Source organism: Podarcis bocagei (assembly GCF_964188305.1).
Source record: "Podarcis bocagei genome assembly, chromosome: 1".
NCBI lineage: Eukaryota > Metazoa > Chordata > Lepidosauria > Squamata > Lacertidae > Podarcis > Podarcis bocagei.
Window position 1 is genome coordinate 93,719,348 of NC_138125.1, and position 14,181 is coordinate 93,733,528.

Below are 14,181 nucleotides of genomic sequence, written 5' to 3' on the forward strand. Positions count from 1 at the left end.
AAGGCTCTTGCCTTCCCAGGCAAATTTCCTTCCTCTCGCTCTCAGTTTTTTCTCCTAGAGTACCCTGGGCTCAGAGGGGAAATCTAAATGATCTATGAGGAACTGTTTCTTTCACCATGAAAATGGCATTGTTACATTTTTGTGGCGTATATTTACAAACTCGGTAAGTGTGGAGTCCCAGGAGTATGCTAAGTCAATAGGAAAGACTGGACGTGGGAGGTCCAGTTGAATAGCACTGCATTATAATCATCTCTGGGTAGGAAGTGACTCCTCTTTGTAAATCTTTGAAATCATTCTTCATAGCTGATTGATGGTACTTGTTTAAAGGAAGCTGTGCCCATCATATTTTTCATTCTGACACAGTATAGCCCTAAGACATTCTCTCATAGCTGTTTCGGTGGTAATTTAATGTGTGACTCTGCAATAGTCACTGTATTGCTTTTCGATGCCCAGGTCCCTGTTCTTTGCAATCTACATTTCCTTTTGCTGGGGAGAGACTGTTGTTTCCCTCCCCACCCCCTTTCCAAGAGCTAAAGCTGATATGACAGAGTCATCCTATGTGCATTATCACAGATCAAACCTATTTGCTAGCACTTCAAAAACCTGCAAAACCTATTTGACCAAACTTGGAAGCCCAGCAAAGGATATGTGTGTGTACAGCAATGGGCAACAGTGGCTCTGTCACACCATCTTCAGATGTTTTCAATACTATTTGCTGTCCCCAGCACATGGTAAGCAACCCTGATAACAGCCTGAATATGTTGCACGTGGTAGATGCTTGGTAATCTGGGGAAACGGGGAGGTAAGATGAGTTCAAGTAACAAAGTACTAGCAACCAAGTTGCCCTCTCCACTATGATCACTGAATAACAAGCCTCTTTTCTCTACCACTCTCCACCAGGCTGTCTACTGGACAACATGGGTGGTGGTGGTTCTTCTGCAGCGCTGCCTAACCCAAGGATAACAGACCTGTCCATCAACGAGGTCACAATGCTGAACCAACTAGCAGAACGTCGCGACAGCTCAACCAGCACCATCAGCTCTGCCTACAGCGTCAGCCGCAGGTCATCAGGGATATCCCCTTACTTCTCCAGCCGCCGTTCCAGCGAAGCGTCACAGTTTGGAACCCGGCCAAACAACACAAGCTCTGCTGACTCCTACGACCCCATTTCCACGGATGCCTCTCGCAGATCGAGCGACGCCAGCCAGTGCAGCGGAATCCCAGGTCTTCTGAACCTCACACCGGTGCAGCACTACAGGCTGAAAGCCAAGTACGCTGCTGCCACAGGGGGCCCTCCACCTACCCCCCTGCCTAACATGGAAAGGATGAGCCTGAGGAATAAAATTTCCCTTCTGGATGGGCCAGAGCCTGCTCTGCCTTCTTTTCGCCTTCCTCCTGGGCCACGGCGTTGCAGTGACAGCAACGCTTATGGGTATGGTGCATCCCTGGCATTTGCTCACGATGGGCCTGGCAACAATGCAAGACGCGCAAGTGATCCAGTGAGGAGACCTGCTGGAGAGCCTGTTTCCCTCCCTAGAGTCCATCGTTTCAACAGCACCAACAGTATGAACCCACTCCACCCTCCTGCAGACAGAAGGAACTTTGGCCTTCCAAACTTTGCCCGTTCTGACGGAAGCCTCGCCAGGCACATCTATTCCCCACGGCCTCCGAGTATCACCGAGAACGTTGCCATGGAAGCGATGTCTGGCGAGGCCGATGGCTCCGTGGGAGATGATGACATTGTGCTACCTGATGACGTGGTGCAATACATCAAATCGCAAAACGGTGTCGTGGCCGCAGACAACTCTTCCACAGGCTATGGCAATGAAATGCAGAACTTCCAAGTGAATGCAAAAGTGCAACACAGCAACCTGGGAAGCCAACTCAGCAGGGTGGCTGCTCCAGATGTGGGTATGAATCCTGCAGCTCCAGTGATGAGCGAGTGTCACATGAACTTTGGAGCAGATTCTGACTTGAGCAAGAACAACATGCCTGTCCAGTGGAATGAAGTCAGCTCTGGCACGGTGGACACGTCTTCTGCTCAAGCAAAGCAGCAGTTCCCTCCACGTAACTTAGCTGTGGTTCATCAAAAGCACAATTTTGGCCAGTATCAGAACTTTAGCCATCAGCAGATGCAGGTGGGTCAAAACAACATGAATGGAAACCTGCAACAGTTTGTGCAGAAAAACACAAGCATAGATGGACAAAGGTTAAACTGCATGCACTTAAGGCAGCAACAGGTGAATCCGGGACCCAGTAACAATCCAGATTTGAACTCACATGAAGCGTACCATCAGGTTCATCAAATGCTGAGCCCAAACACAATGGGGGGTGACCTCAACCAGCTTTCTCCTCCCTGTAACAACATGATATTGAAGCCTGCATCCCATGCTCATCCTCAGCAGATAGATATTATGGCTGATCCCACTTCAATGGTTGACAGTAGCAGAGAATGCATAATGCACAGTCAGGTCGCACAGGAGCCAGGACATCAGCAGGGCTTTTCGTCTCAGCCAAATCATATGAACTTTCCCATGACACAGGAGGTCTTCCATCAACCTTCTGCATTAATGACCTCCAGTCAGCAAGACTTTGAGCCACAACAGGATATGATAGGTACCGTTGCACAGAGCTTCCCTTCTGGTCTAGTTCAGCCTCATCCTCCACCTAATCCCAGTCCAGCAAACAGGCACCGAGGGACGTGTGCTATGCAACACTTGGGCTACATGAGAATATCTCACCCAGCCAATGATGTGAGCCCAGGGCAGGAAAGGGTAGAATTCACTCCCAAGAGAACAACTGGTGTAGCATCATCGCAGCCACAGCAATACAATAACAGCATGGGGGGAAACCATTTGATGCACTATTATGGCCAAATACATATGTATGAACAAAATGGGAATTTTAATACCCATGCAGACTGTAGTGTAAGACAACAGCAGTGTGCACTGAACATCAAGCCAGCCACAATGCCATCTCCTGGGGCTAATCAAGTATCAAGCACTGTGGACTCACAGGTTCTGGAGCCTCCTCAGATAGATTTTGATGCCATCATGGACGATGGGGACCATTCAAGTCTGATGTCAGGGACCCTGAGCCCTAGCATCCTACAGAATCTCTCCCAGAACTCTTCCCGCCTTACAACTCCCCGGAACTCTCTGACACTGCCATCCATACCAGCTGGAATTAGTAATATGGCAATAGGGGACATGAGCTCTATGTTGACAACCCTAGCAGAAGAAAGTAAATTTCTGAACATGATGTCTTAACGCTTAAAGCATAACTGTCTAGAAGTATCCAAGAGATTACATGCTAAGCAATTTTATGATTCTTTTTTAAAAAAATAAAAAAACAGGTTTCCATAGAGTAGACCTTTTTTTTTTTTTTTACAAGTATTAAATACATTAAAGGGATTCCAAACGCAGGAAAAATGTCTTTGTACAAACATGTATAAACCTCATAAAAGAAGTACTGAAAGGGTGCACCTCTTGCATTATTTTTGTGCTTGTTTTTTCAAAAACATTTATCTAAAGTGTCCATCTTTGTAAAACAATGGCACATTTGGCATCATTTTTTAAAAATCTGACCATCACTTCCACTATTTTCCCTTGTCGTAGGCTGAAAGTCTCATAGGTTGCAATCCAATGTAGCAAGCCACACTCAGCTCAGCTTACTTCTGAGTAGGCATCTATTAGGATTGCTTCAGTAGTTTCTCAACCCTTCAGCTACAGGAAAAAAGATGGGACTTGTCCAGATGTGGAACACTAGAGAGTTGTGGGCAAAAATACTGAAAAGCATTGTTTCATATGAAGCTCTGCTTTGAAACTGCACCTGTTTTGCCATCTCCTTTTGGTTTCCCCTTTATTATCACTGCAAAAATGCAGTTTCTTGCCCACTTCAGTCACAAATGGATGGGTGCAGTTTTGACCCAAACCCAAAAGCCATACTGTGTATGCTTAACGCTTTGCTTTGTGACCAGATGGTGCAGGCATACACACACATGTGTGTGTGAATGCAAACATACACAGCATTGTTTATGCAGCCAATATAGCTCTTTGTAGCTTGCAGCTTAGCCAAGAAGCATCAGCTCCTGAACAGTTTTGCAGCAAAGTGCCTTACTGTGCGTTAGTTGCTGAGTCGTCAAGGCATCTCTTGTCCATTAACGTCAACTAAAGTGTATCTTAAAGCATATATAAAACAAAGATGCATTAATGTAAGGCACTGCAGTCTATATAATAAGACATTTGAGAGGGACACATTGATGGGGAGGAGATGTGAAAGATGGATGCCCAGTGTGGAATTGTAAAAATTACCCTCTGATTAAAAAGCAAACAAGTTGGTTTATATCACAGATAATTTAGTGGAGGTTTGAAAACGCCACTAATTTAAAATCATTTCTACGCTAGTAGGATAAAGTTCCCTGCCGTGCATAACACAAAATGGTTATTAATGACTGTGAATCACTTTCTAAACATTGAAATTGAAAGCACAAAGGGGATGGCCACATCAGAGCCACATTTATCACTTTGGGGTACTTTTTGATTATGTTATAGGCAGAAGGTGTTTGCCCTCCATTCACTAGTCTCTCCATGTCTGGTATATGGTGCCACTGAAAAGGAGCAGTTATCCTTACAAGTTTTTGGCGTGGCAGAGTTTTCAAGGGGTAGATTTTCACATCAGTTTTGCATTGGTTACCCTTCCCCCTTATTATAGTGGAATTCCCATACATCCTAAATGCTAAATCTAATCGTACAGGAGCAGAATCAGCATGTCAAAATGTCAGGAAAAGATCACTTTGGTCGTGACTTTAATCACATCAAAAAAATTAAGATGAGAATTAGGCATGAAGTCCCACTGAAATTAGTGAAAGATTTCAAAATTGCATTCTTTATTATTTTCTCATTCGCAAAGGCTAAATACAAGACCTTGGGGGGAAGGCAGAGAATAAAATCCACAGGATTTTCTGGGTTTTGCAGTATCATGTGTTCCGTCATTGCCTATCTAACTGTGAAACCAGAATGTAATCAAAAATTGTGAATGAACTTCGATCAAGTGAATTTGATGTTCATCCTTTATTTCAAACTGCAGTGTAACCTGTTGGCCTAGTCAAGACTGGTGAGCCTCCTCACAGGGCACAACCTTCAAGGGATAATTATAAAAGGGTTGCAGAATGGCTTGGTTGTGTGAATCATGATCATTGAACTTTTCGTGGAATTACAATAATCAAGAGTGTTAGTGGGCCAAGTCCATTTCAGATGCCCCTTGAATTAATGGATCAGAACTTTGCCTGGTGGCAAGCTGCCATCTTCCATGGATACATGGGGGTGGGGGAGTCACCCACTTAGTCGTTGCTTTCTTCAGCTTTACAAAGTGGTCTTCCTGCCTTTACTGTATTAGTATTATAACAACAATACTGGCTTTGTATATATATTCTGTATATTAATAAGAGTACTGTAGCTGAATTGTTCTGTCTTTATACCTTCAGGACCTTTTTAGCTGTTTTCTACATCATAAGGATTGCAGTCACATGCTGTAACTGTATATAAATGTTTTTGTACATTAAAAAAGTAATTTTTTTCATAATTTCCATTTGTTGTTACTTTTTTCCTATCCAGGCTGCAGTCACAGCAGAAGCCTTGCTTAAAGCACAGTGCAGATTCCTTGTTGGGCCACTTCACACACTATAGAGTTAAGTGCATAGGCAAGATGTTAAAGTTGTACACCTAAAAATGTAAAGTGTGAATATGACAAACATCTTTGCAGAGCAGGGGGCTGTGATTAGCTACAGCTTACTAATGAGTGGACTCTTGGAGAAATTGGCCTGAGGTGTGAGATCATGGCCTTGATTCTTCTGGGCCAAATCCTGACCATCAGAGGCTACAGCCAATGCAAGGAAAACTGTACCCCCTGTTCCCTGATGAATGAATGGCTGCTCAGTTAAGAAAGGGTGCCACAGCTGTATCCCTTAAATGGGCTAATATACGGTATGCTTGCAACCTCTATAAATGGTGCAAATGGTTTGGCACTAGCAGCTTCATCCTCAGTGTTGCTTGGGAATTCTAAGAATTTTTTTTAAAAAACCCAGTGCAGTTTAGGAAGGTTCTGTCCTCCATCTTGATTCAAAATGGCACCCAACTATATCCAAACATTGATGAAAACCTGCTCAGGAACCACAATGCAAAATTTGATTACACTCTCTTAAGAGATGTCCAAATGAATAGCAAACAAACAGCTTTGCATACCATACTTCCCATGCATATTTCTTTTGTCCAACTATTGTTGCTCCTTGCTGGAACAGACTCCTGGTTTTTTTAAAACCTGCAAAAACCAGTTTCTCAGAGTGGCTACACCACCAGAAGTGATCCCTCTCATACATTATACTTTCACTATACACATTTGGTTAAAATCTGTACAATTTTAAAGGTTCTGTCCATTACCTTGGATTCAGACGGCACACAGTTCAAACGTAGATGAAAACCTGCTCCTTGATCTCAGGAAGTTTGTAGCCATTTTTCGGTCCTCGGAAAGGGTGAATTATTCATCCTGTTTCTGGAGTGACCAGATGCAAAGAAAGGGAAAGAAAGATCAGCTGCACTGGGGATTTCAGCAGGTGCAGAATATCTTACTGCTGCTTGACAAGCTGTAGTTGCAAAAAAAAAAAAAAAGCCTTCTACAAAACTATTAAAAGGTTCAGGAGTCCTTTTCTCCTGTGCCTCTTGTCATCCTGAGAGTAGCAAATTCTGTATCTGCATAATATGAATGTGGAATTATGGTGTATGCACAGCTCTTCTTTGTTCCTTTTGATGTCAGCAAAAACAAATGACCTAGGCAGCAGGCATTTTACTACTCATCTGGACAGAAGCAGCAGGAGGACACTGGACTTGGCTGCCCAGGCCTCTAGTCTTGCTTGTCTCTCCATTGGTGGGAGCACTGCTGATACCAAGCTAGTTCAACAAGTTAGCAACCAAAGCAACCACAAGGCATGGGAGAGGAGGTAGTTGAGGAGCATACAAAGCTGCCTATTACTGAGTGAGATCATTGGTCCACAATCTTGTCCTGTGTCCTTTGCCTCTCCTGATTGGCAGCAGCTCTCCAGAGTTTCTAGCAGAGGTTACCTGATAAGTTTAATTGGAAGTACCAAGGATTTCACTCGATACCTTCTTCATGCAAAGAAGATGCTCTACTACTGAGTTAAGGCTCCTCCCCAAAGAGGAACTGCCATCTCAGATTTTAGATTTGACATGTAGCCCACGGTGCAATGATAGAAGAGTTTAGAGACATCCTTGCCAAGCATGTTGCCAGGATGTTAAGGCTTGCAGGATGTACCATTACCAGAAATTGAAAGTTGATAAGCCAACAGCCACACAAGAATCTCTTCTTTGTATTAAAGTTATTCTTTCTCATTCATTTACTGGTTCTCATTTGAAACCTAAAATCAGGACAACACATTAGCCAAAAACACTAGCCACTGTCCTAAAAGTGGGACATTGTCATGCTCTATCCATTCCAGTGCCCCCCTGAATGGTCTCAATCTTCTACCAGGAGTGCTTTTGTTCCTTAGGGACTGTTGGATCCATTTGGAAGACAAGCTGTATTATAAATCAACAGAGCAGTCTGTATTATTGGGATGGCAATTTATGACCAACCAAGGCCTCTTGCTGACAGCTATTTAACGTGTGAGTAAAATGGCCTAACAAAACAAACCTGTCCCTGTAATGGTAATTTCTCTCTCCAAGATTTATGTTTCATGTAAACCTGCAAACTGCCACTTTAAATACGTGGCTGTAAATGTAAGATAAAACAAACAAGACCAAAGTTAAGCTCTTAAACTTGGGGTTGATCTTGACTCCTTGGACTGCATCTGCAAGGCACATCAACTCCCCCTGTTTACAGACCCTCTCTTCCAGTCCCTTGTTTTGCCTTCTGGGTAGATGCTGTGGAAGCATTTTGAAAGTTGCAGTGGCTTGCAGATAAAGGACTTTTGCAGCTGCAGCTGCAGATGCCAGGGACTGAGCCTGGGGCATTCTGCAAGAAGAGCATGTGCCCTGCTACTGAGCAGCAACCCTCTTCTGCAAAGTGCACTGCTTACCTTCCACCAGCAGCACCCAGAAAATCAATGCGAATAAGAAGGGTGATATTTCAATTACAGCATGCATATCTATCTATCTATCATCTATCTATCTATCTATCTATCTATCTATCTATCTATCTATCTATCATCTATTTATCTATCTATCATCTATCTATCTATCTATCTATCTATCTATCTATCTATCTAATAAGTTATGAGATTAACCAACTAAGCATTCTATTAAATTTCTTTAAGTGTTCTTAAGGGAACTACTATTCTGGTAAACAACTAACAGTCCGTCCTTTAGAACCCCTACAAGACAAGCTAAGCATTGTAGAGTAAATGAATACTGTGCACATGATGCACCAAAGTGCCTCCAGCAATGTGTAGTGGGGGGAACTGATGAAGATAGTGATTCTTAGTGTGAAAATAGAGTATCAGTTTATTTCCATTGTGTGTCAATTTTGCAGGTATTCATAAATCTATCCTATCCATGAATCCACATTAATTGAGCTTTCTTTTTTTAAAAAAAAAAAAATCAGTATGAAACTTTGTACTCAAATACATGGTTTTATTACAAAATTTTAATTCTAACCAAGGAAGTCATCCCATTAGCACATGGACTTGCACCTGTGCAACTGGACTACCTCTCCCTTGCCTCTCCCCACATGCTCTCATGCTCCCCCCATCTACTCCAGGGGATTGGGGGGAAACCCGGAACAGATGGGGAACATGGGGGAACACAAGGAGATGGAGAGGAAGTCCCATTGCACAGGTTGTTGCACCAATGGGACAACTTCACTAGATTCAGCCCAGTGTTTTAAAATACATACTTTATCTCAGTGTCTGCACTTCTAATCCCATTTTATCTTTTTCTAAAAAAAAACATTCTTGTATGTTTTTTGAAACAAGGATGTTATTGCAAAATTCACAGAAGTGAGCAGTCCAAAAGATCTGAGCTGTGTATTAGTGTGGGAGGTTAAAATTAGGTTTGCATAAAAAATGTAGACTACATGAAATTCTCTCCCATCCTTAGTTGTGAGTACTCAAGAGTGTTCCGATTTTCACCCATGAAATATTGGCTGGTATGGTAAAAGTAGTAGAAAATTAGATCCACCAAGCAATGGAAAAAGTGGCTTCTAGACTGATGCTACTGTGAAGGCACTGTAGGAAATTAAATCAGTGGTTTCTTGGCACTCTTGGTTGGAAGAGGGCCCTAGCCATTGGGTGAGCTTAGTGGGGAGGTTCACCGGTGTAAGAGGGCTCAACTCTTCCAAGGGCCTCCCCAGGCCTTAAGCTGGCCCTGTGTCCTCACAACCTATTCTAGGAAATTCCAAAACTCATTCAAACCATCTCTCTCTACTGCCCACAGTCACACTGTACAACGTGAATCCCAGTGTATTGGCAACTATCTAGTGCCTGACTATATTAAAATCTACAGGGTGCAACCCATGTTGAATATTTTCCCCACTCAAAAAAAAAAAGTTCACACCCCTCCAAAAACAAAAATCAAAGTTTACAACAGTCACATCATTTTTTTACAAGCTAACACTGAAAACACCAAAATCTGGAGCTCCAAAGGTTCTCTACCCCTGCTTTACACCTTTACCAGAGGTGAAATCCTATTATTTATTATTTAATGAGAGTGAAAGAGGAGAGCGCAAAATATGGTCTGAAGCTCAACATCAAAAAAACTAAGATCATGGCCACTGGTCCCATCACTTCCTGGAAAGTAGAAGGGGAAGAAATGGAGGCAGTGAGAGATTTTACTTCTTGGGCTCCATGATCACTGCAGATGGTGACAGCAGTCACAAAATTGAAAGACGCCTGCTTCTTGGGACAAAAGCAATGATAAACCTAGACAGCACCTTAAAAAGCAGAGACATCACCTTGCCAACAAAGGTCCGTATAGTTAAAGCTATGGTTTACCCAGTAGTGATGTATGGAAGTGAGAGCTGGACCATAAAGAAAGCTGATCGCCGAAGAATTGATGCTTTTGAATTATGGTGCTGGAGGAGACTCTTGAGAGTCCCATGGACTGCAAGAAGATCAAACCTATCCATTCTGAAGGAAATCAGCCCCGAGTGCTCACTGGAAGGACAGATTGTGAAGCTGAGGCTCCAATACTTTGGCCACCTCATGAGAAGAGAAGACTCCATGGAAAATATCCTGATGTTGGGAAAGATTGAGGACACAAGGAGAAGGGGACGACAGAGGACGAGATGGTTGGACAGTGTTCTTGAAGCTACCAGCATGAGTTTGACCAAACTGTGGGAGGCAGTGGAAGACAGGAGTGCCTGGCGTGCTCTGGTCCATGGGGTCACAAAGAGTCGGACATGACTAAACGACAACAAGTGTGTGTGTGTGTGTGTGTGTGTGTGTGTGTGTGTGTGTGTGCAATACCCCACAAATTTTCAAAGAAACTCATACAACTCAGTAGGGCTTACTTCTGAGTAGACATGCATAAGATTGCACTGTTAGACAAGTTCCTAAGCGGACTCCTATCAAAGCATTAACCAGGCTGAAACCTGTCTCAACTCAAGAGTGTAATTACAACCAGTGCTTTCAGACCATTGTCAGAATTAGAAGTCTTTCAGAAACATAGAAGCCTGACCACTGGTCCACATAGATCAGTATGGTCTATATTGACTGACAGTGGCTTTCCAAGTTTTCAGACTGCAGTTTCTCCCAGCCCCACATGAAGATTCCATGGTATTGAACCTCAGGCCTTCTGCATGCCAAGCAGATGCTCTGTCACTGAGCTATTTCCCCTGCAAAGTCATACAGAGCCAAAATTGGAACGCCTCATAATCTTTCTCATTCTGCTTCCAGTTTGCTAGGCAGAAAATGACACTGGTAAGGATGGAGATCAATCTAGAGAAAATATGTCAAAAGGGAGGGGGTTGTTCCAAACAAACGCACACCAAATCCTACTTCTGCAGAGGCAATTTATTAACCTTTTACTTATAAATTAAGCTCTGATTTGAAAATTAAGGCATTGTAATTTAATATTAACCCATATGTCATAAAGTAATGAGACAAACTGCAGGGGAAATTGCATTCCATATTGCAAAAGACCCTTGTTATTTATAATGACCAGGATTACAAGTTATGCCAACATTGATGGATCATACTCTAAAAATCTTGATAGCTCATTCATTTCTCTAATTGCATTTATTACAAATTAAATAAGTTGTGCACACCCTCGGTATACAAAGAGACAAAATTAATTTGCAAATCAGTATGAATCTGCCATCAAACTAAGCAAACTGGTAGCTACTTGAGTACAATATGGTGTGCAAAGGATTTTGCAGCATGTGTGTCTAGCACAGAGGCATTTAAATCAGGGTGGCTAACCTGAGCCCCTCCTCCCAACATTGTTGGTCTCCGGTTCCTATCAGTCCCAGCCATCCTAGCCAATGGTCAGGGATGATGGGAGTTGCGTCTGGAAGGACACAAGTGAGCCACCCCTGATTTAAATGAAGATCATTTCATCCTGCGAAAAGAGAGAAGTTCTCAGAAGGGACAAAGGCTTCAGTGTATGAAGTCAGGTGTTTTACCTTTTAAATTAGCACAAATATTACTTTTCATTTGCATTAGCAGAGGAGTGTTGCCTTTTTCCTAGCCTCATACAAACTTGAAAAAGGATTAGACCACACAGCATGAAGAGCAAATCAACGCTGGATGAAAGCACTTTCTTTTTTCGAGCCCAAAAGAGATGGGAACTGTCCAATAATGATGATTTTCCAAAGAGGAAGATGAAATCGAGAGGCTCACAGATGTGAAATGAAAAGGAGGTCAAGGCAGAAAGATGGTATAGAGCGAAAGTCTTGAAGAATCATGACGTTGATGACTGCAGCTGCGTGCAAGACTGATCATCGCTCTTTGGCAACCATTGTGAATTGGCACAAGCTCTTTGGTGACAGGGGAGTTACTGAAAAGAATCCCCTACCTTTTTCAAAGGACACACGCAACCCAGCATGATCTTATATGGCAATCTTCTACAGCATCCTAATAGTTTTGTGCATCTCAGGGGCAGTTCTAGGGGCAGCTATTTACATGGGTAGTTGTCCTCGTATGGAGACAGTGGTGGAGCAGTAGCAGCAGTACAGAGGCAGAGAACTATATTAGCCCCAGACATCACATGGCCAGTGGTCAGGGATGGCGAGAGTTATAGTTCAGCAACATCTGGAGGGCCAAAGTTCCCCACACCTCCAGTAGCATTTATTCACCTATAAATATGGACCTAAGCACAGGGGGAGAGGAAGTCAACTTGACAAACAGTGCTAATTTACCCAATAAGGTAAAGGTAAAAGGACACCTGACTATCAGGTCCAGTTGTGACCGACTCTGGGGTTGCGGCGCTCATCTCGCTTTATTGGCCGAGGGAGCCGGCGTACAGCTTCCGGGTCATGTGGCCAGCATGACTAAGCCGCTTCTGGCGAACCAGAGCAGCGCATGGAAACGCCGTTTACCTTCCTGCTGGACCTATTTATCTACTTGCACTTTGACGTGCTTTCAAACTGCTAGGTTGGCAGGAGCAAGGACCGAGCAACGGTAGCTCACCCTGTTGTGGGGATTTGAACCACCGACCTTCTGATCAACAAGTCCTAGGCTCTGTGGTTTAACCCACAGTGCCACCCGCATCCCTTACAATTTACCCAATAGTATACCCATTAAGCCCCACAAGGTTCCTTGGCCATCAACAGCAAAAGCCAGATTTGGGTCCCCTTCACTCACTGCATCTGGCTGCCAAACATTTTCTAAGACCCCCATCCAAGCAGATGAGGTTTGATCAGCAGCTACTAGTCAAAACGTTGCACTCAAACATGCATCTTCTAATCACTGAGGAAGCATTGAAGAAATATCCTTAGCTATTAACAATACAAAAGGCTAGAGAAAAGGTCTTAGGACTATTCCATCCTTGAACAAGGGTGTGACTCTTTATAAAGCAGTGAACATTTTTTCTTTCTTGGCTGATCTTTAAGACATTCACCGGATGCAGAACTTTCATCCTTCAAAATGTGTTCGAACATACTGAGTTTTGCTTTTTTAAAGAAGAAATATGTGTGGGGGTTTTTATAATTAAAAAAAAGTGTTTGAATTACTGTGCTTTATTTAACTTTGCAAAAGAGTCAAGCAATGTGGCTTCCATTCTTGAACAATCTAGGAAAGGAAGTAAATCCAGATGTGATTCCCACTTGCACATTTAGCGACATTCTATGCATAAGTAGAATAGTCGCCAAAGAGACATGCCATGCTTTTGTACAATCTCACACACACTTTATGCTATGTATTGTCTCCTCAAAAGAAATATGCAATTCTATTATTTTGGATCCAACACAGATACCAATTATTATTAAGAATCTCCACTTAAAAGGTTTGTTGGAAGTTTCATTCATTTCATTATGCTGCTTCATTCTTTATATTCAAAAGGCAGAAGCATAAATAACTATTCTGATTTTCCTGGCAAGAACTGTAGCTTTCCAATGTGTAACATGCTGTCCCTTCGGTCAGCTTAAACTATATGTCCATCTGTTATAGTCTATTCTGCCCATTTCATTCAAAACAATATACGGAGTGATCAATCGCAGGTAACATACTGGAAGCAAACCAATGCCATACAACATCACCAACAAACAGATTTTCAGCATGCTCGTAAATGCATGGAGATATTTTCAAAAGTTTCATTTTGCCCAATGTTTACTACTGTTTCAAAACATCATATTTGGCCGCAGAAGATGACAGTGGAAAGCCTGCAATGTAATTGCATAGTAGGTGACACTAAGCTACAGTGAATTTTTGTACAATTTTGAATATGAGCAAAATTTCAGTATTTGGATCTTAATGAAGTTGTCATTAATAAATTGAATTACTATAATGTAAAAAATCCAAATGGTAACCATATTGCAAATATTGCCCAAAAGTGAAATTAAGATCATATACATTAGAATTCTTGGAAGCAAAGTTATGTATTCTTGCGACTGTCTCCCACATAACTGCCCAGTGATCCTCAGATGAAGGGAAGTATATAAATTTAATAAACAAACAAAATTTACCTACAATATGCAATAAACATGAGATTACTAACACTGACACACCTAAAGTAG

The 14,181-nt window shown here is 42.5% G+C and overlaps 1 protein-coding gene across 1 annotated transcript in view; it reads left to right on the forward strand.

Annotated features, from left to right (window-relative positions):
• The window catches only part of GLI2 (GLI family zinc finger 2), a 204,104-nt gene extending 198,705 nt beyond the window's left edge, over positions 1 to 5,399 (forward strand). The window contains exon 14 of the mRNA XM_081206449.1: positions 901 to 5,399. Coding sequence (XP_081062575.1) covers positions 901 to 3,269 — 2,369 coding nt within the window. The 3' untranslated portion in view covers positions 3,270 to 5,399. The remainder of the gene's footprint in view (positions 1 to 900) is intronic.
• Positions 5,400 to 14,181: the final 8,782 nt, after the last annotated feature.